We start from the raw sequence: 25,319 nt of genomic DNA on the forward strand, positions 1-25,319 counted from the left end.
GACAATGTCTCACCTTTTTTTTTATTTTTAATGCTATCAGCCTCTCTATCAAAAACTATCCAGTACCTCTTAGACTGTCCCATCTAAAACTAGCACCCACCACACTACAGAGGGCGGTTCTAGGATGACCAGCAAGGGAAACTTGCTTCAGTTCACACAACTCCTTCCCTGCCATTTCTCCCATAAGCACAAGACGACAACAAAATCATCACACTGACCAGGAAACAAAGCAAAGTTAAATGCACAAGAGCAATTAGTTCCTACAAAGCAGAAGTAACATTCTGGCACACATCCAACAACTAGTGAATATTATGGGGTGGCCAGTGTAGCTCATCTACTCAAGGAAGCTTACTCTGGATTATAGACTTCTCAGCATTTGGTTCCTCTGTCAGCATCAAGCTCAGTCTATGGTAGAGAGACTCAGTGGAAGGCTGAAGTTTCTCTCCAATGTGCCAAAAAACAAAAAAGCAGAATAGCAAGGCAAGCCTGGTTAAAAAATAGTATGTCAAGTAAACATTTAGAAATAACACTTAGGTGAATCAAGAAATGGTAGAGATGCTGGGATTCTCACAGATAAAGGCACTGTAATTAGGGAAGTGTCTGTACTTAGCTGCTGAGCAAAGAGTTATTTTCAGCTGCAATGAAAACATTCCCCCTCAGAGGCAGGGCAGAGCTGCTCACACAGTTGGCTCCGGCTACAGCGACGCTTGCTTAGAATCTGCTTCCTTACCTTATGCCATTCAGTTTACTGATAGCCAGAAGACTGCATCTGTACCATGACTGTCTTCTCTTTGGTCAGTTCAGGCCACATAAATAACAGCAAGAGCTTTAGGACACCTGTTTCACATCTACAATTCTCAAGCAAAGTGCCAAACATATTTCCATATTGCATCTTATTTCGGACCACAGCAGCAGCAAATTCACCATCACTGCTGTAGCTAGCAGCAGGTTTACCACTTCCCCAAATACCACTTGACATTACAAACATAACTGAGATACACGTACAAAATTAATAAACAAAAAGTGTTTAGTGGTAGTACCTTTGCTAGGCAGTGAGCAAAGCACCTATTATCATTCCCACGTCATTTGCATCACGTAACAGAGTTAAGAGGTGAAGGATTATTCTGTCTGAACTTGCCTTTAAGGAAAGGAATATCTGGTTGTGGTAGCACAGAAACCAGGCAACAGTTCTTCTCTACTTGCTTGCAGCAAGTGGGTCAAAAGGGCACAAGAGCACCATGGAAAGGCAGCAGGCAGTGGCATCCTACTCCTGTCCACTGCTGACCTGTTTGAGCTGCTTCTAATTACAGACACTCCCAAACTACACTACCCTCAGCATCACCCCCATTAAAAGGGGAAGGAATCGGCCAGGCTGAACACCAGAGTTGTGCACCTACATTCAACAAACCTTTCCTTCTCTTTCATAAAATAGAGACACCAACAAACCAACCTAACTGTGCTAACTCTGCCCTTCTCTGAACAGAAGTCAATAAGAAGAATGCAAAGCTCAGCTCTAACAGTTCCTGTTTTTGCGTATTTTTTGTAGAACTAGGCACTGGCTAAACCAATTATTTTAAAGGTATGAAAAAATGAGATGTGATATATTAATCTGAGAAGTTAGTAAAATGTATTTATTATATTGAAACGCACTTTATAAACTACTGGCCTGGCAAGTCAGTATTGCGTATTAAAGAAAATCTTTAGTATGCTCTTTGTGCACGCACAGCCCAAGAGTGCAGGCATCTCCCCTGAATTTGAAAGAGGCAAAACCCGAGCCATTTCTTTGGCTGCCTGGAAGAATCACAGCAGTGTCTGTGTAATCACAAGACTACCCTGTTTATTTGGTTTCAGGCACAAAGAAGTAAAAGCTTTCAAAATTACACTTCAAAAAATATTTATTTTAGATACCTCTCCCTCTATCCTGCTTTCTCACAACTCAGATGAGCGTAATGGAAGTATAAGCAATTAAGGGAGAAACTTTTTCTGTTTGAAAGATACAGAACAGCTTTTCCTTTTAGTATACAACTGTCCTTTTTATAGGGCATAGGTGTTCAACAAGTTGGTGTTTATGTCATCACGCAATGGGAAAACATGTACAGGTTTCTACCTTAAAAGAGTTAAGATTTGCCAAAAGAAAGCAGAGTTCCTTCATGATCAGTGTGCAGTTTTACTTCATCTGTTCAACACAAATCAAGTAGGAAAACCTAGTGAGACAGCAGTACTGTTACTTGCACCCACATACCCATTCTGTACTGCCACTATGACTATTATCCAGGCAATACTCAACATGCTACATGTAATTCTACACAAAAAAATGCTCTAAGTACTTCATAAAGCAAAATGAATTTTATGCTCCATTGGGAACACACCCACATCAGTTACCTGTCTACTTAAAGCCTGTGGAGAGAGCAGGAGTTCATATGCAGAGCTGCTATCCAGAACAAAGTTTTAACAAGATAAAGGTACCTGCATACCCCATTCATCAGAGCACTAGCCTTTCACATACCGTTACTTTTATCTACGCTAAGGTGTCACAGTGACTGACCTACCACTGAGATACATCTTCATGTGACGTACAGCAGCTCCTGCAATGACCATGAAAGTTATTACACAGACATTTAAGTAGTGCAATTCTCATCTCTGGCATACGTGTTAAGATTATAACACTCAAAAACTTTAGTTAATCATAGCTAGGACTTGTTTTTCCCCTCTCTTTCTTTCATTGCTACCGTAATCACACTCAAATTATTCCATGTTTTTCCACAAACTTACCTTGCTTTTTCAACTATGGAAACGACCCTATTACATGCAGGTTAGTAAGCTTTCCTCGCCTTTATTACATTGACCTTCACCCGCTTATATTAGTCAATTCCCACTACAGTAATAAAGGTGCCAGCATTACCCTTTGGGAAGAAGAACATACACAGAAACAGGGGTCTCATTACCTGTCACTTCCAGTTACTCACTATGTCCTTAAAAAGCCATGTTCAAAAAACAAATGTGTATTTTCAATGTCTCAGTGAGCTTCATCTTTAGAACACATTCTGGATACTTCTATCCCCTGCCAATGATTTCAGAAAATCGGAGTACTCTAAAATTAATTCCTTGACTCAATGACATTTAACTATCATTTTCTGAGCAAAATCGTTTGCAACCTAAATTCCACTGACTAAAGTACCTATGAACAATGAGCCCATGTTCATGATACTGCCTAGGGAAAAATCTTAAAAAATTCTAAAAGCATTGCCAACTAACTTACACAGATCTCTTGCATCTCAACCAATTTATCTGAACTGACCCTGTCAGAATGGAAGGAATCCTTAGGTTGATGGCTGGATTTGCACACAGTCATTTGCAGCTGACTGGTATTCTGAAATCCCTTTGAAGGTAAATGCTAAGACATTTCAAGTATCTCGCCAATATAATTGTCAAACCCTTCACCTGATTTATACAGGGGGTCTATAACATATTCCAAGTCCTATAAGCCTCTTCCAAAATGGAAAGACATGACAACATCAAGACAGGCATCCCAAATCAGATTGGTGGCTTTATGTTTTCATTAAAGCTGGAAAGGAAGAAATTTGTTAGGCTTTTTATCTTCAAGGATAATGTGCTGAAATTAAGGCAACTGCAGCAAATGAAATATTCATGAGTTCATTGACTATGATTGTTATCCTACTTCTGTTAAAGTGTTAAAACTGAGAAAACTGAAAACTGGTAGTGGAATTCAAAGCTTTTCATCTCTAGTCACAACTTCAGATGTGGCCCAAATTAACAGCAATTTAAAAAAGCAACCATGTGTTTTCACTATTTTAAGTGGGGGGAAAAACAGCAGTAACTCACTGCAGCATTTTCTATCATCTCAACCCCAAGGATGTTACAGTTATGTGCTACTTTGTTACCTTTAGAGGCAGTCCATCACTGTCGAAACACCACCTTCAGAATACCTCCAGTGAGCAGCTTTTCTTCAATGATGACACGCAGAAAAACTTACTTCCTTGCCAGTCACCTCAATTAGAAAAGTAAGGAAGGTTGCTTGTTAACAACACATACATTGCAATTCCTTCGTGAAGATGGTCCAGCCAGATAAATAAAATCTACAACTCATGTATCACACATCACATACCACATCACAAGTCTCAAGCAACATCCTGGCTTCTGCAAACTAATACAGAAACACAACTCAGCTACGTTTTTCTGAGTCTCATCTTCACTGCAGACCATACTTCTACAGTAAGATCTAAGCACCAAACAACCACCTGTGGACACAGAAGAAAATGGTAACTCTCATTTCTCTCTTAGAATTCTAACTAAGGAAGAAAAAAAGATTTACCACTGGTACATAGGGCTACCTTTTTAAGGTTAAGTGTCTTCAGTATTTAAGTTCTCGGTAAGGACATCATTAGGGCAAAATCAAGAAGAAAATGTTTCTTACTGCAGCACAACATCTACCAAATGCTGCTCTAAGCAGCGTTCAGCAGACTGCTGCTAAAACACACTCTCTCCTCCCAGTTCCGGCCACTCTTCAGCTTTCCAAGTCTAACAGCAAGAAACAAAACATAAACAATAGGTGAATTTCATTTATCCTTTAACAGCCCCTTAATAAAAACACCATCAAGGCTATGAAGTTGACCACACCCTACAAAAACCTGCATGCTAAGATTTCATGAACACTTTAGTGCCTCCTCTTTTCTAATAGTAGATAGGAAACCACAATAAAACTTAACTTATTCCAAAACCTTAAGAAGAAAGTAAACTCACAAGAATATTTCAACATTAGCTTTGATAAACAAGTTTAATAATTCACTACTGTACAGAACAGTTACTTTAAAGTTAGACTTCAACAGATAAACATTTTGAGACTTAAAATCCAATTTTCCAAAATCCATACCTAAAAGACTTCAACAGCCAGATTTGTTCTGTCTGCCAAGTGTTCTGGAAGTTCGAAGTTGCTTTGCTAAAAACAAGTACTGTACATACCAAATTGCTTTCTTTCCATCCTGCATTCTGGACCTAATCACCAACAGTCTATTTCCAATCCACACCAGGTCAGCAGGCAAAACAAAATCCTTGATTTGGTTGCTGAGACTTCATCATTCAGGTGATTACTTTCAGGAAGCTGTCACTCATAGCATCACCTCACATTTCCAATGTGGCCCCTTATGAGGTCTTTCTATTATATACAGTGCAATTGCTCTGCAATGAAATTGGGTTTCCCTACTGAAGATGATGACTATTAAAAGTAGGGTGAAAATCCTTACTCAAGAAGCAATCCAGACCTACATAGAAGTTCCGGACAGGATATAAACACATAACTTGTTACTCTTCATGAAACACAACATGTGACTGCACAGAATTAACACTCTCTCCATTACAGGCATGAAAAGCGAGTGCATCTACTTCACAAAACAAAAATAAAACTTGTTCCTTTTTTCCCCAAGAATAATTCAGGAAACTTAAACCAAATAAGAAAAAATAGAACTCTATTTATTCAATTTGCTTCTTGGTTTAAAAGAAGTTAAAATTGGTGTCAACATAGACACAGCAGTTTTTCTTCCATGAGTAAGAGAATAAGTCTGCCACTGCCACACAACTCAGAACTGCATTTCATGCCTATTCCACCATATTAATGCAAGTCAGTCCAAACCTGGAACTATAAAGAATGAAGAAGAATCCATGTTTTGGAGAAAATTACCATTAAAAAAAAACCCCTAACTTGCAAGTACTTGCAATACAGGAACAGCAAGTATCTTCATTTCAGTCCCATCTGTAGTTTGAAGAGATGGCTCTGCTTTGACAAACAGATGCTGTCAGGAGGCCCAGTTTAGCACTTTCAGGTGCTGCTGTCAAGTGAGGTGATCTGCCTGGCCAGTCACTGGAAGACAGACTATTTGGAATTGATTGCACCAAAAATAATTTTAAAAGTCGTGGAGCTTGTGCCTCAATAATAATTCACTTTAGAAAAAAAATATTAAGAAGATTCAGAGGTGGGACAAGGGACTGGGGGAAGAAACAATTTCCTAATAGTCATCAGCGTGTGGGGAAGCCTCCCCTGTGAGTACCTCCTCGTCCCCCTCTGAAGCCACCCCTCTCACCCCGAAAATTAGTTCTGTTCCTCTCTCTGCCCCGTTCTCCTCGGCCTGCTGAAGTCCCACCTCTTCCTCCTCCCCTCGGAGCACCACCTCCACGGTCAGACTTCGATTTAGGTGGTGGTGACTTGGGGCGAAGTCTCTCAATCTCTTCAGTGCAGCCAGTCAGGTGGGAATTTGGAGCAGTGAAATATGAAGAGTACGTTTCTGCATTGAAATTACTGTTTGTGAGGGTGGGTCCCACAGTCAGCCATCCTAAGGAACAAAACCAGAGTCAATGAAAGCAAAAGCAAATTTCATGCTTGGAGGTTTTAATTTCCTTTTTCCCATTAAGTGAATATTCAAGTGATAGGAACAGATACTTATCGACACATTGGACAGAATGAAAAAGATCATCTCTAGGAAAGGCACAGTTGATAAAAGTTGATTTTACATTGATTTGTTATGGCTTTTTGTGTTGTGTTTTTTTTTTTTGTGGGGGGGAGGGAACATCCAGGTTGTAGTTTTGCAATACCCCTTCCCTCTTGTTCCTATGCTACATCTTCCAGTTTCCCTGGGACTGCGCTGTAAACCAGATCAATAAATTCATCTAGTTTAAAGACAACCTACACATCTCCCTTTTCTGCCTCTTTCAAAAGGTTCTTGTCTCCAAAAAACAATTAAGGCAGCACAGCCAGGAGCACAGCATGCTGTAAACATGCATCTGAAGACAAAATAACAATGCTGCTGCTGAATCCTATGATATGCAAATAGAGCTTAGAGTTAGGTCAACCTGTTTATGTACAAACGTAGCAGTCAGTGAACCCTTCAGCTTTACCACTTGAACCAAGGAGGCAGGCATTTAAATCAAATACATTCTTATTTCTTTGCAATATGAACTAAAATTGGGTTGAACTACTTGAAAATGTCACTGGAAATTTAACTTTAGTTCATCATATTAATGAAGAAAAATGTGGCTCAGTGATCTCAACAACGTATTTTAGGGAAAACAAGAATTCAAAAGAACACCAAAAAAAACCCCATGTCTGTTTGTTCAGGTTTTCATAGTTCACAAAGCACTGTGAAGATCCACAAATTCAAGATTGAGTAATTCTACACTCAAAATGCTAATTGGTAAGAGCACTGTGCTCTGCCAACTTCTTGAATGAAGAATAGGAAATTTAAAGTATGCTATCTAATAGCAAGATAACCATTACATTTAAAAAACAAAAGACAATTTTACAAATATGGAACAATGTGACAGTAACTTACAAGACTTTATCTACAACAGCACTGAAGTAATGCCTAAGCAATATTTTTCTACTTGAAACAAACAAACAAACAAACAAAAAAAACAAAAAACCAAAAGCAACAACAACAACAAAAAAACCCAATGCATATCAAGGAAGAAATCCCAGCAATGCAATGCTATGGGCTCATCAAAGAATAGCTGATAATGTCTCTCATTTCTCTATAGTATTGTGAGCAGAAGTGGAAAAACACTTGGATATTATCTTAAGTAAAACGCTGCCTACAGCTCGCCTACTGATACAGCTCCTTTTCCAACAGCCATAAAAAAAAGCAAAATTTTTTCTATCTTATGTATTATTAGCATTCACATTCAGCAAACAGGCTGTGGCTGGACTTGCATCCATTTCTCCTCTGCCATCCAAAATACTAGTCTCTAATTAGTGGGAAACACTGCTATACAAAACTGCGAGAAGAATCTAAACCAAGGGCAACCACAACATTTTCACCTCTCCACACCTCCTTCCCTTTATTTCCAAAGGGGCATGTTGTACCATAAATGTTGAGAGACCAACACAGAACCTGTCTGTGTAAAGCATAAACACACTATCCATAACATCAGGTACAAAGACACTGTCTTCAAACGCTCATGGATCATGGAAAGAAACTGGGCAGTTGTACTCTATTCCACATTAGATTTTAAGGCAGAAACAGTAGTCTATCCTCCTGCAGCGAAATTCCTTCATCAAGTACACGATAAATTGAAAAACCTGACTAGTAAGACAAATAAAATGCAGTGACCTTCAATCCAAACAGTACATTTATATGTGTTTTCTACCGTGTTAGATGAAACACTCAATGTAAGACTGCATCTTGAGATAGTGACAGTAGGACTGGCACCACGCTCAAGGGAATTTAAAATCAGTTTAGGAAAAGAAATAATGCTCCTATAAAGTATAACCCCATGTAATATGGGGAAAATGAGATGTCAGTTGATTTTTTTTTCTTTTTAATATGCACTGATGAATTAAAGACCAGAATAAGTGAAAAACAATGGTTAAAAAAAACAACTCTGAAAATGTGATAGTTGTCACAGACCTGCCAAACAACATGGCTTCTGACAGAAAGATCTTCACATTAATTAAAAATACAGCTCCTGGAAATCTATTGTCTGCCACATTACATATCTCAGGAAATCTCTCTGGGATATTTTTAAAAGCAGAGAGATCTGCTACTGTGACTTGTAGTGAGAAAGACATTTCAATTTTTATAGCACATTCACTTCACTACCGTAATTCCAAAAAGCTGAAATTCAGTACAACGGAAATATATGGAGTGGGACCTTACAAGACAGAAATCACACAGTTCAGTACTCCAGTAGAATACTGAACAATTTCAGCATTTACCTTCAATTAAAGATATGGGGAGAACAAAAGCCTAAAGCTCTTTCTTATTGCTCTACGTTTACTTCTAAATGCATTTATGAAAGAGAACAGAAAGCAGTGGTAATTTTCATCTGTGATGCGGATTTGTTCCTATATGCAACAGTAATAGCAGAAATTGGAACCATAACTGTAATATTGCTTGTTATGGTTCTGTATGAAAGCCATGCACATGAGATCTATGGGTCTAGCAAAATTTTCTGCTATCCAATCATGTGGGACAGAACATTAACTAGATCAGAAGTCACTTTTTTACTATCTAAGGACTTAATACCACTAAAGTACTATCACAGCAATGGGAGAATTGTCAAGTGATGCCGAAGTCTTCTCTGCTGCTGAACACTAGGATGGTTACTTGTCTGGGAATGCTCTCCAGCCAGGGAGGGAGAATTCTCTCACTCCCTAGTATATGCTCACCACAGAGAAGTAAGCAAGACAAATACTCTGGCCCATGTGACTCCTTGTTCAAAAAGCTCAGTGAAATCTATTTTATTTTACTGTCTGAAGTTGCAGCTACTGCAAAACCTCACAGAAAAAGTATGCAGTAAGTCTAAATATTATTATTTTCTCACCTTCCATCAGACCTCATCAGGTGGTCCCAGATACTGAAGAGGGTTATTAAAGGAAACTAAAATTTAACTATTTGACAAACATCCAGGTACCTGGTCGAATTGTACTGTCCCTTCCAAAAAGATGAAGACGCCGTCGTCCAAGGCAGAAATGCTCAATGATGTGGAAAATCTCTACAGGTTTTTCAATATTGCCAATTTCAGGCTCTTCAGTGATAATGAGGTCAATGTCAACATTAGCATGGATGAAGTCACCATCTGTACTGCGACGCACGGTTCCTTTAATGCCCATGAGGCAGTGCTCCTACATACACAGGAAAGAAAAGCACCTGTCATGCTGCACACATAGGCATGTTGTTTGAGGAAAGGAAATTCTAAACAGAGTAGATCCTATTTTTAAACAGAGAATGTCCTGAAGCATGAACTAGAAAAACAGAACAAGTCGAAACAACCAGCAGAGCCTTTTGAAAACAAAGCAGAGTGTAGTTACCTGGCTTGGTTGGTGAAATACACTACAAAGCACTAGAACTCAAACAGAAGTTGAAGTAAAATATTTGGACCTCTTCAATAACAGCAAAATTGGAGCTTTAAACTAGAAATGCTGAGAAGTCATCACAAGAAAGTACATGTGGTAAAGGTAAGAGTGAGGGAACAGTTTATTTCATCAACATTCTGATCCTAACTTCATTCATACAAATAATTTTCAAAGTTCCCAGTCATATAACAGTGAAGATCAGATCTAAATTTTGTAGACTGTAAGTTTAAAAAGTTGTGTTCATGCTCAAGATTAAGGGAAGTGATCCTCCCCCCCCTCTGCTCTGCCCTGGTCTGGCCTCACCAGTGCCCACTTCTGGGCTCCCCAGTTCACAAAAGACAGGGATCTTCTATAGAGTCCAGGGCAGGGCCACAAAGATGATAAAGGGCCTGGAGCATCTCCCCTATGAGAAGAGTCTGAGCAAACTGGGTCTGCTCAGCCTTGAGAGAAGACGAGGCAGAGAGGATCTGGGGGATCTGATCAATGTCTATAAATACTTAAGGCGTGGGGGGGAAAAGGACGAGGCCAGACTCTTTTCAGTGGTGTGCAGGGATAAGACAAGGGGAAATGGCCACAATCTGAAGCACAGGAAGTTCCACACAGATGTATGTAAGAATCTCTCCACAATAAGGGTGACAGAGCCCTGGAACAGGCTGCCCAGGGAGGTTGTGGATTCCCCTTCTCTGGAGATGTTCCAACACCCACCTGGATGTCTACCTGTGCAACCTGCTGCAGGGGGCCTGCTCTGCAAAGGAGTTGGACTCGATGATCCCCAGAGGTCCCTTCCAGCCCCTGCAATTCTGCAATTCGTATCTAGAAGATACTGCATCAAAAACTCACTATCAAACTACCTAAACAGCCTCAGTAAATTCTGTCAGCATTAAAAAAATGTTTGCGAAGTGTAACAAGCACTGCTTTCCTTTCTTCTAAGACATTAAAGACCTATGGAACTGACTAGTTTGTAGGAATTATGAATAAGAAAGAAATCACTTCAACTGGTACAGGACAAAAATGCAGGCTCTACATGTTCATTCTCAGGTACTGTTTATAGGAATACTAAACTCAAATGAAGTATTTTCCCCTGATATCATAAAACACTGATTTACTAAGTGTCACCAGATGACCATAAAAAAGTTGCAGACAACAATGTGTGATCATTTCCAGACTTTCAGGAAGGCTTTTTAAGAGTTAGTAATAAATATGAAAGGAAGAACAGGTGACCCATCAAATACATGCAGCTGATCAACTGTGTGGTTATTACGTGGTTTCTGGACCTTGAATGTGACTAAATAGAAAGGCACGATATGATACCCATTAAGCAGAACCTCACAGATCTAGCCTTTAGAATTATCCAAAGTCTTATTTTTATAACATGTGAATTGTTACTCATTAGTACCTTAGATTCTATAAAAGGTGACATGGCACAAAACCTCCATCTAGAGAGATACCTAATCTAAACCCAAATAGATAGGATTTGATATTGTAACTGTTGGAAATCCATCCTCCACAAAGAGCTATTCATTTAGTCAAAACAAGCTAGTTCAATTTTAATGTTTATTACATCACGACCTCAGCCCGACCTTTGTTCAATAAACAGAAAAATCCTAACAACAGAATCTATTCTCCTCTGTTACCAAATGGAATGTCTCCAAATCCTCCTGTATCAGTTTTAGCCTCTCCCTCATGGGCGAGCTGCACAGAATTGCAATACTATACACATAAACATACAGTGCTTACACTTAAAAATGTTCATAGTTAATACATCATACTTCCAAATAAGATTTAGATTAATGTAAATGCAAGTCAAAGAAAAACTGAAGATATCTTAAAGGGAAGCTTATACTCCGAAAACTTGCAAATCAGAGAGTTGAGGCTGTTTAGCACTAATGAATGATTAATGAAGATAGAATGAGCCCTGAGGTTAATGACACTTTATCAGTCAACTCTCTACCTTCAGTAAAGCTGCCGCAGTTGCACCCAGACACACACAGAAAACTTACTTACTAATCCTACTAGCTTTTTTCCTAAGGTCTTGAATAAGATACATTCCAGTCTCTTAAATCAGCATACTTTTCTTTTTTCCCCCCTCTGAGTCTCTTCCAGTACTGAACCTCTACAGCACGTACCTATGAAACAGCTTAGTTAAAACTAAGCTGACTAACTCTATCACTAGTGTGGGACAGTACTGTCAGAAGCCAGGAGATGCTAACTGACCTGATTCAAGCTCAGGGCATATACATACGAACCATCAGTTGATCATCCAGAGTTATTTTTCATGACTACATCAATTTAAATATTTAAAACTGTGAATTATATTTTGACTCTAAGTTCAGTCAAATTCTACTGCCAAGTTTCCTTTCAATCAAAAGACATTCCTCTAGCAACAACTTCACTAGTCTAATTTGGAAATAGGTTTGTGTATTACACAAGAGGCATTACTAAAGGACTAGATGCTTATTTGTTATTCACCCTGGACTGGAACCACTCAGAAGACAAAACAACATACATCGCAATATACTGCAGCTGTTTCCATTTTCACTCTCAAGATCTCATTCCTGCTCCATCTATCTATGAACCAGCTCCAGCAGCCTTCAATACTTCAACAAGGTATAAGCATATGACTTTTAGAATATTGTAACAGAAATTTACCAAGCAGTATTAAATGCAGATGATACCTCTATATTTCACACTGGGTGAAGTCAAGAGAGGGACAGAAGTTCACCATGCATCTTAAGAACATGTTTATTTCCATACAATGCATTTTGTGAAAAGGAATTGATGCCCTGCTGTCTACCTTTCTGAAATTGGGTCACCAACTGTTGTGAAAGCACCAGGACTTTGGTTAGCATCAAGAGCCCAAACAGGAACAGAGTAGAAATTGAACCAAATCTTTACCTTGGTTCTTTGGAAAACAGCCTTAGGGTCCAGAGTCTTGGTCTTTCCAGGATTATTCTTATTTGTTTTAATCCAACAAATATCTTCACATCTTCTGTAACCCCATTTGCGCAGACACTAAATGGGACATAAAACAGTTCATCAAAACATCAAAAACTGAAGTAACCTAAACTGATAATGAATTTAGGTACTTGATTTTTCGTACCTGGAAGAGAAATTTGATACAGATGAAGTAAAGTTTCCTAGCATGACTATACTGTACTTTGTTGTCAAAACAAAATGCACACTGACTTGTCCATATATCACTTTTTTTTGTTTTGTTATAACCTTGTGACACATAAAAATTTAATCAGAACCAGTCTAAAGAACAGCCTGGCCCTGCCTTCACTGGAACCTACACTCAGGTAGTGACTCACATCAAAGTAAAATTCTATGGAAGATAAAAAGCCTTTGCTATCACTTTGTGATTTACCTTACATATAAAAACAAAACAAAAAACTTATATGTTGTTTTTACCCTTAACTCCTACTAGCATAATCATGGAAAAGAAGGAAATTGAACATCAAGGGCTCAAGCTCATTTGGCTGTTGCTATGGTCAAGAACTGTCTGGCTGCTATGAATGTGTGTGACCAAAATCAATCCAAAAAAGCTAATTTAACCAACCTCAAAATGACAAAATAAGACAATAAAGCAAACAGATTAGTAATCTTGATTGTTGTCCTTTAACAAATATCATATGGCTGTTTTAGTAGAAAACACTGTTCAAACTAAGAAAATAATGTTTCACCATAAGAGCCTATTGGAAATTCGTATTCCACTAGCTCCAACACAAGCACAAAGACTGTAACTCCAAGATCTTCTAGAGTACTTGACCTTCATAAAGCTAAGACTTATTAAATCTACTTATTAAATCTACTTAAACTCCAAGCGATGTCTGAAAACAAACAGTGCTACACACAAAATTTTATCCTACTTTATGAAATAATAGTACCCTTTACTAGTATTTCTGGCAGAAAACTATTAAGATTTTTAACAAACAAATAATGATTTAAATGCATTAAACATGACAACCTGCTCCTACTGTAACTTGCATGCATCAAGAAAAAATAGTAGTGCAGCTTTTAAGTCATGAAAGAACAATGCTTCCTCACACAGTCACAGCAGCTCATCTGCAAAATATTAGTATCTAAACGGTTAATGCCACCCCACCTAAATTTATTTACTCCACTTAAAATTATACGCTACTACAGTAACAAAACATCTCTGAGCATTTACAGCTGAGACTTCTATAAAGAGAAAGTCAATGACAAAAATAAACTCTTAAATATGTCCCTGATAAATTGAATTAAAACACTGTCTTACCACCCGGCCAAGATCCAGACCCTCTCCTGAACCACACCATAGGAAAACAAATGACCTTGGGGCAGCAATTTCTTCAATTTCTAGTTTCATGATCTAAAACAATGATAAGCATTTCTGAATTAAATATTTCTTATTTTTTGTGATTTAATCACAGTTATGAGGAAAAATAGTTAAGTATTGAACATTAACACAGAAAACCATCAGGAAGCACTTCAATAAAAGATGGAAGTCTAGATAGCATTATATTTTGGCTGTCGTCTTAAAATTGTTTTCCAGAAAGCATGTTAGGTACTGATAAGGTAACCTACACAAGTACACACTTCCAGTGTAATTGATGACCAGACTAATCATTCTTCTCAGCATAAGTTCTATCTATACAGAAAATGTTAGACTTAAAAGAATAACACATTCTACATGTTTGTGTGTTTTCCCTAAACCACTGCTTCATTCCTGTGGTAGCAAAAAGATTTAATAACATAGCAACAATGGTCTCATTCTTTTCAGCCCTGCACTCACTCCTCGGAAGCTTGTGAAGACAAACTAAAAAAAGAAAAAAAACAAAAAAACAAACAAACAACAACAACAACAAAAAAAACCAACACACCCACAGCATAATTCCTATTACCATACATGCTATCCATTTTCACTTTCAGGGAAAAAAGAACAAACAAATTTATCAGGACAGTGGTTCAGCAATGACAAATAAGAAACATTCAGAATGAAGTAACTTCAGATGGAAAGCATATATGACTCATTACAAATTGAAGAGATTCATCTGCAACTTGCTAACACATCAAATCAAGTGTCATTCAGTGCCACAGGGAAGATATGTAAGATGTATAAAGCATTTTAAAGGGATGTAATTCCTGACTAAGAGGATGACTCCTTACTCCAACACTTCCAGTTTTTTTTGTTAGGACAGAATATTTTTTCCTTCAACACTGTTAGGCACCAGTTTTGTGTAAAATAACAGGATGGCTAACAGAGAAACTACGTATTCCTTAACATGCAAGTTACCTTATCTATTATCACAGACATCAATGCCCTTGTTTTCATATTCATTCCTTAAAGGTGGACTGAATTTTGTACTGTTCATATGAACCTTTCATTTGACTGATTCACTTGTGAAGTTTCAGCCTACAGAACAAACTAAATCTAGTTTTAAAAAGAAGCCGTCTCCCCAGCACCTCCTCCTCCAAACTGCACAGAACACAGAAAATTTCAGCTTTAACTTCTTCAATTCAATGTTTTCAATTCAGCATATTACCATCAAATCAGACTAGAACCAGCTTATCGGTACGCAGAATTTGTACAGTAAGACTTTGTATTCAATATCCAAGTGAAGGAACGCTCAAGCTTGTCAACATGCTTTGTGTCATCCAATTGTTGTGCTTGACGACATCGAGCACTTCAGTGCCTCTAGGCCTCACCTTGCTTTTCTAGAGCTGACTCTATTGCTTCCTTTTCAATACGGAACAGTTACTTGTCAGCAAGTATTTAGCATTTTCTTCTTTACATCTATATGCATTACTACAGGAAGAATTTAAAACTTCTTCTGGAACTCAGTTCCCTGGGGCACAATAAAACAAAGAGATCGCATCTTACACGTTGATATTTCTCTTTACACCCAAAGAGGGGATGGAAATTAACATGGCTTCAAAAAGCCTTTTAGGTGAATTAGTTGCAAAGGAATATATAAATACATATATATAATAAACTTCAAAGATAAGACTGATCTTCTTTTCAGAAGATCTCGAGATTACAATTGGATTATTAAGTTTCATACCTGATCAGTATTCTGGAGAAAGGAGGTATGTCAGCAAAGTATATTCACCTACTCTTTTGACTAAAAACCAATGCATACAAAAGCATACTTTAGAAGTCTCTTCAAGAATTTCAAGAAACAAGGGAATATTTACACTAGATACTGTGAATTTCAACAGCAGAAATCAAAAAGAAAAAGAAAACTCAGAATTTAGAGGCGGAGAGAAAATCTGTTTTTACATTTAAGTTTTCAGTCAGGCTCAGCAAAAACAAATAGTACTTCTAATTCATAAAATTCCTAGCAAGGAGAAACAAGAAGTCTGTTAACACAAATAGTGTAGGTACACATGATAAAAACACTAAGTTTTCATAAGAATCTTGTCATTTTGTTTTGAATTTTAATTTAAACACCTGTAACACTTTCTGCTACAAATTACATTTCTCCAACTATTTCCTTAGGTACATGTACAGGATCTTTCTTATTGCAATACTTACATCATCCCAGGTCCAGCACTTCTCATTTGCAGTAATGCCAGTCTCTCTATAGTATTCTTCCAGTGGTGGCTCCAGGAGAATCACATCAAATTTGGATTTCAGTTCCCTAATATCAAAAGCTTCCAAGTCTGCTTGCAAGTACCTATTTAAACAAAAGTTGACAAACCGCTTGAAGAAGTTGTAACAATGCTCTGAAAATTATACTTCACACAGCATTTCTGCGTAGCAAGGCAAGGGGGAAGGAGGGAGCCTCTTATTTAATTCATAAAGCTTAAATGCACTAAAATCAAGGAAGATCCATAACGTGTTCTTGCTTAACCTGCAGTGGATGCTGCTGCATTAGGGTTTTTTAAACATAGCCCTCTCTCTCTCTACAGTCAAGGACTCTTCTTTAGCAAGCAAGAAACAGATGCCCAGAAGACTGTACAGCAGTATCTAGTACAGAATCACTGAACATTTTGTACAACCATGGACTACATAGGAGAAAACATTAACATTTAAGAAGCCAGCACTCAGTGACAGAGCAACAGACTTCCAGATTACTTCACAAAAACAGTGTATTTTTAGAATTGTCATTTACTTTGTTATGTTCAGAAGATTCTGAATACTGGAAATGTGGTTACTTTTCACTTAGCAGAAATGTATTTCTCTACCTATAGCAAAAGCACAGGTCCCTAACACACTTTTTTATCACAGAATCAGAGAATGGCCAGGGTTGGAAAGGACCTCAAGGATCATGAATCTCCAACCTCCCTGCCGCATGAGATTCAATCCTACTGTTACACCTGGCATCCACACGTTCCCACCAGTCACAGTTTTTATCGCTATCTTTTCCCCAATACCCTTAGATCTACAAGATTTGATTAGCAGACTACCACCACCCTTCTTCCCAAAAACATATCTGGATGAGATTGTTGTTTCATGACTTTATTTGGAGCTATCAGAAGGCAGCATTTGATTATTTGTTATTCCCTTTTGTGCTTTAAGGTTAAGAATGCAAAAAAAAAACAAAACCAAAAACCCAAAAACAAAACAACACCCACAAACTTAAGAATAGCAAGTCGTGTTCTGTAGTTTGTGTATCAGTCATTCAGATGATTTATTCGAGGTTTTTCATGGGACTAATTAATACTGCTTTTCTGAGTGCTGATTAGGACTGCAATACATTAAAAGCATAAAGTTCAGACTCCTGTAACATGCTGCATGCCTACAATGAGTCTAACATTCAGCAAAAACTGAGAGGTCATTTGTCCTATTAATTCTGAATTACCTCCTGCCAACCTAAACTTTTTTCATCTTAAACTATATGGTAACGTCTCATTGAGGGATACCAAGATGACAGCTGAATATTACACAAAAATGCTTAAAAGAACAACAAAGGTTATATTGAGGCCAATTTTTTTTTTAAAGGTTGTGTTGTTACTGCAAACTACACGATGAAGAGATCTGTGATCACATGGTGTGTATCTTTTCATTCCCAATACATGAATGCTGCCCAACCAGTTGGCAGCTCAGTCTTAAAAAAAACAAAGCTTCAGATACTATAATTACACTCTAGAAAATCTTTTCTACATACTACAATATCTAGATTAAAATAATGAAAACAAGCTGATTTCAGTCTTCTGAAGTTTCCACTGATTAATTTGTATATACAAACAGAAATAGAAAATGTAAATTATGAACAGACACTAAAGATAAGGATTTGCAAAGCAGATAGCTAGCTTCAAACCAGTCTGGAGAAGAAAGGGTGTTTTCCACACAAACACTTACATGGGAGGAGTGTTAGATTTAGATATCAGCTCATCCTTCAATCTGATGAGCTCTCTAAGTTTTGGATATTCTTCAAACCTATCTGCTAAGCCTAAGAAGAAGAAAACATGGAGTTAACACGTTAATACTTTAGCCTCATTTTATTTTTGTTAGAACAAACCAAACCCTTCAAGCAGTTTTCTGTGCAGTACTTCACAAAAGCCTCCTGCCTTTGCCAGTTAATTAAGATTAATGTTGCTGGAAGATACTGAATTCAGTGTCAATGTTCTAACCTTCTCTAGAGTGATCAAGAGTTCAAAAAAAACCTTTTATCAGAAGAAAACAATCTCTCATCATTCTTCCTCTCGTGGTTTAAATGAGACAAAATTATTTTCTCATTCTTTCCATCCATAAGTTTATATTAAGATACAATTAATACTCATGATTCTATTTCCTACTAGTCTTGATCTTTAAAGATTATTTCTACAGTGGCAACTGGATTGCACCTGGTTCCTTCATCCATATACCTCCCTTATACAACAATTGCTAATTCCTGTAACTCATGGAGATTTGAACCTATGTATTTTACTTATTGGACTTCGAGACTTATTTATTGACTTTGCTCTATGATTGCTCATTTTCAAATCTTTTATACATACAGAATGCACAGGGGAAAACCCTAATGAGGTTTTCTGCAGTAATATTAAAAATATTAAAACAAAACAAAACAAAAAAAAAAAACACAAGTAAAACTATTTCAGTATATTGCATTTCCTTTCCAAAAACATTATCCAAACCAGTATATTTGTTATTGTGAACAATAGCCTCAGCATAAGTTCAAACTGTAAATATCCCAGTCCCCAAGACACATCAGTTCAACTTGCTTATACAGCTCTATGATCATTCCTATTTACAACTTCAAATGGAGAGAGAAAAGCAAAAAGTTTCCTTCTCCTTTACTTCAAACTTGTGAACTCCCAAATCTCACATCACATTAGTAAATGAAAAGTTCTTAGTATGTGACATTGCCATCTTGTTATTTGTACATAAGAAAACAAAAAATATTTCTTTTTTTTTCTCAAGTATCTAACATCTTAAAAACAGATCTGATATCCACTGCTGCAGCCAGTGGAAATCAAATACTCCTGACCAAAGAACAGGCAAACAAAACCTCTGGGCTGGCACCTATCAACATGCCATTCTTACCCCAACAATCACAAATATGGTAAAATATGGGCTGAATGAAATATTTCAGACAACCGCAGTCAGAGAGGTGTCTTGTTTTGTTCAAAGTTCAGCAAGGGCCAGATGAATGTAAAATTAATAAATGACATCCTCTAGACTCAGTAGTACATTGAGTCTTCTAATGAGCTGTTAAAAGTTTACTTTATAAAGTAAATATTATCCATATTGCTTAATACATTAAATAATTCAGTATAATCTGTACTCTATATGCTACAAAAATTCATAGAGGTAACACAGCCCAGGAATGGCTTAACTACAGGAGTTATTTCAATTTCCAAAAGTTTCAAAGTCTGCTCATTAAACTTGTCTGCTTTATGGAATAACAAGAGCTTCGTTTTGAAAATCTTTTCCTGGCTAAATACTTTCAAAGAAATTCCAAGATAGCCCTTTGGTAATGCTTATTTCCTAGATTATGATTAAGAAGTCATTTGTATTGATTTACACACTGACATGTATGTACATAGAGGGACAAAACTACGGTACATCTACATTATCTACTAACTGTAAGAAATAAAAAATGGGAAGAAAAAGGAGTGACAGTGAATAAAACAAGACACAGTAGCATCAATCAATAACTGTGACATACCAACATCTCTGATGAAGTTCTGGGGTCTATGTCCTGTATCCACAAAATGCTGGCAATAATCATTGTGTGGATTTAAGCTCTGAGTACCCTAAAGAACAGAAGGAGTTGAGTGAGTTGTAAGGAGAGATAACTGAACACATGCTGCAATGTGTTAGTCTGAAAAGTGAGAAAATTGCTGATTTTTTTTCTTAACATGCCTTTACTTGCTAAACACTGTCATTCTGTTTTTCATCTCCAACTAGACTCAGCATTGCCACTGCTCACTGTTACAGCTGTATGTTTCACAAGGAAACTTTCGTACCTGTGAACTGCAGTTATCTCCTTCAGCCTTTAAGGCTGTGTTTCAAATACAATCAATTGCATGAATAATTTAACACAACAATATACCTTTAACTATTCTTCTAATCGCAAAACTGCTCACCTTAAGGAAGGTACTGGAATCTTTGTAAATCTCTTCTTCATAGGGTAGATTCTCTTCATCTTGCTGCAGCTCTACTTCATCCTGGGAAGCAAAACAGATTTCATAGAGTGTGAGATCATGCTGTTTCCTTCTTGACTATGAATCTGCTTCTCAATGGAAGTCTCCTGCAACTGTGCATCATGGACAGTTCCAAACAGGTTTCAAATTTTGGGCAGAGGGGGAAATGACCTATTGCAAAAAAGGTCTGCCTCCCATCACCGAGAACAAAGTTACTGGAAAAGCCTCAGAGAAGAAAATAAAAATACTCATTTCTAGGCTGTGACAGCATAGGCACTACTTTATATGAAACTTTCATCCCCTCAAATTTTACTCCTTGAATTAAAGCAAGAGAGAGATTCTGATGCAGTTCTTCACTAGTAGAACATTTCAACATTTGTATCTATTGAACATCTCTTTTGTTTCAATCTTAGCAGCTGAAACCATCTTTATATAAATCCATTACATATACTTTGAAGAAATACTACACAGTACAAGCTGATATTTCATTTGGACTGTTCTTAAAATTAACTTAAAACTTCCAACCTAGTAGTCTCAAAATGAACAGAAAAGAGGAATTTTATCACAGATTTTTTCCTAGTTAGTGTGTCACCAATTGACCATGAGATTTCTGGAGTTCAGAGCCCTGTCATGCTGACATACTCTGAACTTCCAATGTAGAATTCACAGAGATCAGAAATAAAAAGATGATTCACTCCCATATTACTTTCTATTTTGCTGTTCATCCTGAAAGAGCCCATTATGTATAAATAAAACTGAAGACTCACTGAATTAACACAATCTACCATATTGAGTAGATACTCTCACACATTGCTGACTACGACAGAAATTTTAATCAGTTAATATAGTGTTTCACATGAGGAGAAAAGCCATCTTGAGGCTGAAACATAAAGAGATTTTAAGACACTGAAGTAAAAGAAAAGACAGAGAACCAGTTTTCTTACAATAATTCTCCTCTTCACCATACATATTAAAGTCAAAAGCTATGGAGAAGGCTGTTACTATTTCTGCATTTACCCTATGACACATAAGAACAAAAAATAGTTTTCCCTATTTTGATCCCTCCAGTTGTTGAAATTATGAAATCAGCTCTGCATTCTTTTCAAACTGGAGCTTAAAACCAACTTAATTTTAGCAGATATTTCAGAAGTGGTAAGAGATTTCATCTCCCGCACCCCCCAGTTATTGATGTATATAACTTAGATCAACAGTCTTATTTCTTCTTTAACTGAAGAAATAAAAAAGGAAAAATTGCTACTAGAAACAGCAGCAGTGTTTACAAAGAAAAGGAGAACAGAAGACACGTACCAGCAAGTGTCATTCAGGAAAATATGCAGAAAGCTCAAGTTTTACTAAAAACTGCTTACGTGATCATAAGCCTATATTGTTTTCTCTCTCCTATTTTCCCTAATTCTTAGCCTTCTGATGGTAAGCACTTGTTAAATACCTACTTCTGAGTCATCCCAGTCCTCTTTATGCCTTCATAATGAATTTGAAAAAATCTTGCAGCCACAAACAAAAAAGCCTACAACATCAGCTTTCAAAAGGCAAAGTACACAATAGAAGCAGGTACCAAATGAAATTAACAATACAAGATGAGATATTCTTGTACTTGATTAACAAATCTGTTTTATTGTTGCCAAGTTGAGGAAACAAAAGCTAACTACAATACTGAAGCACAAAGTTTTCTTAAACAACTAATTAAAAATTAGGATGATTCAACATAATGTTTTCAACATTCAGAATAATGACAAGAAAGCATTCCAAGGTCACAGGCTACTGTCTGCCAAAACTAAGTGAAAAAATGTCTGTATCAAGTTCGGGTGGCAGAGGACAAATCTGAACGAAAAGTATTTTTGTACTTAGTAAAAAGTTAAAACTCTGGTATTCTTTGCCACAGGATACTGTTAATAGCTGACATTTATACAGGCTCAAGCAAAACTTAAATTAATTCAGATTGAATTCATACATGGGGGAAGGGAAAGATAGAGCATCACAACTCTCAGATGCCTATGCAAAGCTTAAGCCCATCCAGTTCCAACTCCCTGCCGTGGGCAGGGCTGCCACCCACCAGATCAGACTGCCCAGGACCTCTTCCAGCCATTCCAGAATGGCTCCAGGAACAGGGCATTCATCCCCAGCTTCTCTGAGCAGCCTGTGCCAGTGCCTCACCACCCAGCCAGTACAACAGTGACAGTGCCACAAAAACAAAAGTACTGCAGAAGTTCTTCAGAACCACAACTGAACTTTCTGGCCTTAAAATATTCATTATCCATTTCTGCCAATGAAGCATCCCTCTCTACAACCTCTACCTCCATAGTTTGCAATGCAGAGCCCAAGTCAATCTGGCAGTGGGAAATTTAACATGGTCTGCTCACAGCCCATGAACTCATCAGTGAGTAAAGCTCCCAGCAGCTGGAGCATCCTCACTATCTGGCTTCAAGTGCTGGTGGATGCTACTGTAACAATGAGTAAGGTTAGGAAAATTCCAGTAATATGTAAGTCTTTTACTTCAATTTAATCTACATTAAACTTTTACTCATTCTGCATAACTTTTATTTCTACTTTTATTATTCTACTTTGCTTCTGATATTTGTAAAGTCAGCCTTGTGAATCATACAAAATAAGACGTTTTCTTTCAGAAAAATCAATTTCTCCTAGTTTCAAGAAGACCACCTTGTTCTCCTTTTCCTTTCTTCTTTATGAATACTTTATTTTACTTGGTCAGGCAGATAGCACAGCTAAAAATATACCATGAATATAAACTGAGGATATGATAAAACTGAGATGCAGAGGACTTCCCTAAGAGCAGGAACTATCCAGGAAAGAATCCACCTTCTAATTTAACAGCTCCATCTCAATGCACTTCATGACATTCTCGTGACAAATACAATTTTGGGATTTTTTAAAAGGTTAAAAAAAAAAAATCTAAGGCAGTACAGCATTTAATAGGGAAACATTAAAGACACAATACTTGAGATGCAACAAGTTTGAAAACGCTGATGGAACAGTTAAACTCCATATAATTTTATATTTATTTATTTATTTATTTCAAATCATCAAGAGAAACAAGAAACAACGAAATGTTTCAGTCACAGAATTGCTCAGGTTGGAAAAGACCTTAAAGCTCAAGTCCAATCACAACCTGACCATACTACCCTAACTCTAACAATCCTCTGCTAAATCATGTTCCTGAGCACCACATCCAAATGGTTTTTAAACACATCTAGGGATGGTGACTCAACCACCTCCCTGGGGAGTCCCTGGACAGGACTCAACAGAGCCTAGACCCTGCTGGTTTTCTTCCAACTCTTTTATTTTGTTTAATTCTACAAGCAGTAGCAAGTACAGTTAAAGAGTTTCGACTCTTTCGACAATACAAAGAAATCCCCACATTTCATCAAGAAAAACATCCTATTCTGTGTTTTTACTATGTTGCTCTCTATTCTCCTGTCAGTCTAATCTTTATTAAGAATCACCATTATAACATTTATTTTATAGAACAAACCAGCTGCAAGGGAACTGTTAAGTCAGGGTTTGAACTGGTGATTGAGCACCTGGTGAAGGGGTGTGGTTGGCTCAGGGAGCACGGGCAAATTGTTTGCACCTGTGCTCTCTGGGTGACCAGAACAGGTGACCCAGGGTAGAGCCAGCCTGGGTTTATGGCCAGCCACTAAGGGAGGGTATCTCTTAGACCTGGGCTGCTCCCTGAGAAAGAGTGCTGCGTATTCAGAGATCTCCTTTGCCAGTTGTGTGAGTTCTAGTCTTCTTTATATATTTGACTATTGGCCTACCTACGAATACTCTGATTGGTATTGCCAAGAGCCTCTCAGAAGCAATTCTGCTGTTTCTTTACAGAAGATGAACCAAACAACAACAAAAAACGCTTCTTTGCATTAGAAGTTCCTAAAATGTCTGAGAAGATTAACACAACGCTTCACAAGAACAGCTTAAAAGCTGTTCTCAGACTTCCCACAAATAATGAAAACGTCAATGTCACAGCTCAGATTTCTCTGAAAACAACATCAGTGTAAGGCATTTGGAAGACTCGGAAGTGACCCTTTGAAATATCCAACTACATATACAATTATTTAAAGGTTTCATGTTCACATCCAGTGTCTTCACGCTGAATTGCAGCAAATGACAATATTCTACATTCACAGTAACCCACCTTTACCAGCAATTACATCCAGAAGCTCAGACTTCAGCTAGAGCAAGTAAAGTTTGAGAGTATCATCGTTTTCACCAAATCTAAGGTCTGGGTACAGAAAAACTGAACCACTACAGAAGGATTAACTGACAGCAGAACATAGAGCCCAACAATACTGCAAATCAGGGTGTTATAGACACACCAGTCACTTTACATCAAAAATATTACCTCTAATTTTCCTTAAAAATGATAAAAACAATAAATATGTAATATTTTCTGTATCAATGACAATCAAGTTCATTATAACTTTCTAAGGCATGTTAAATTCAATCCAGTAAGGCTTGATACCATGAAGATCTAGATTTTTATACCAGTTCATATAACAAGACTAAATTTAAACATGCTCGAAATACTAATGAAAAGGTTACATAAATACACAGAGGATTTTACTAAGTTCTTATGTCCTTGCCAAAATGGACTTAACAAGGTCTGCAGAAACAGCTGATGGCTCCATTATAGATTTTTAACTTACAGGTTTCAAGTTCACTAAATCTAATCATCTGCTAGACTGAAGTTGATGTGAGATAGTATCATTTTTCAAGTCCAACAGTACAGAAAGAGCTTGATCACTTGTGACAGCAGCCCATACAGGGTAAGTCTTCTGCATGCATATAATAGGATTCACACGCTTTGATAGTTAGAGTGACTTACATATGTATATTTCACCAAAAA

At 37.4% G+C, this 25,319-nt stretch overlaps 1 protein-coding gene across 1 annotated transcript in view; it reads right to left on the reverse strand.

The window, feature by feature from the left end:
- Positions 1-4,776: 4,776 nt before the first annotated feature.
- The window catches only part of METTL14 (methyltransferase like 14), a gene marked incomplete at its 5' end in the record, with an annotated part of 25,108 nt that continues 4,565 nt past the window's right edge, over positions 4,777-25,319 (reverse strand). Inside the window, 8 exons of the mRNA XM_010710092.1 lie at positions 4,777-6,344; positions 9,421-9,631; positions 12,758-12,874; positions 14,121-14,213; positions 16,380-16,521; positions 18,150-18,240; positions 19,960-20,047; positions 20,381-20,461. Of these exons, the coding sequence (XP_010708394.1) occupies positions 6,031-6,344; positions 9,421-9,631; positions 12,758-12,874; positions 14,121-14,213; positions 16,380-16,521; positions 18,150-18,240; positions 19,960-20,047; positions 20,381-20,461 (1,137 nt within the window). The remainder of the gene's footprint in view (positions 6,345-9,420; positions 9,632-12,757; positions 12,875-14,120; positions 14,214-16,379; positions 16,522-18,149; positions 18,241-19,959; positions 20,048-20,380; positions 20,462-25,319) is intronic.

The sequence above is a fragment of the Meleagris gallopavo genome, chromosome 4 (genome assembly GCF_000146605.3).
Source record: "Meleagris gallopavo isolate NT-WF06-2002-E0010 breed Aviagen turkey brand Nicholas breeding stock chromosome 4, Turkey_5.1, whole genome shotgun sequence".
Classification (NCBI taxonomy): Eukaryota; Metazoa; Chordata; class Aves; order Galliformes; family Phasianidae; genus Meleagris; species Meleagris gallopavo.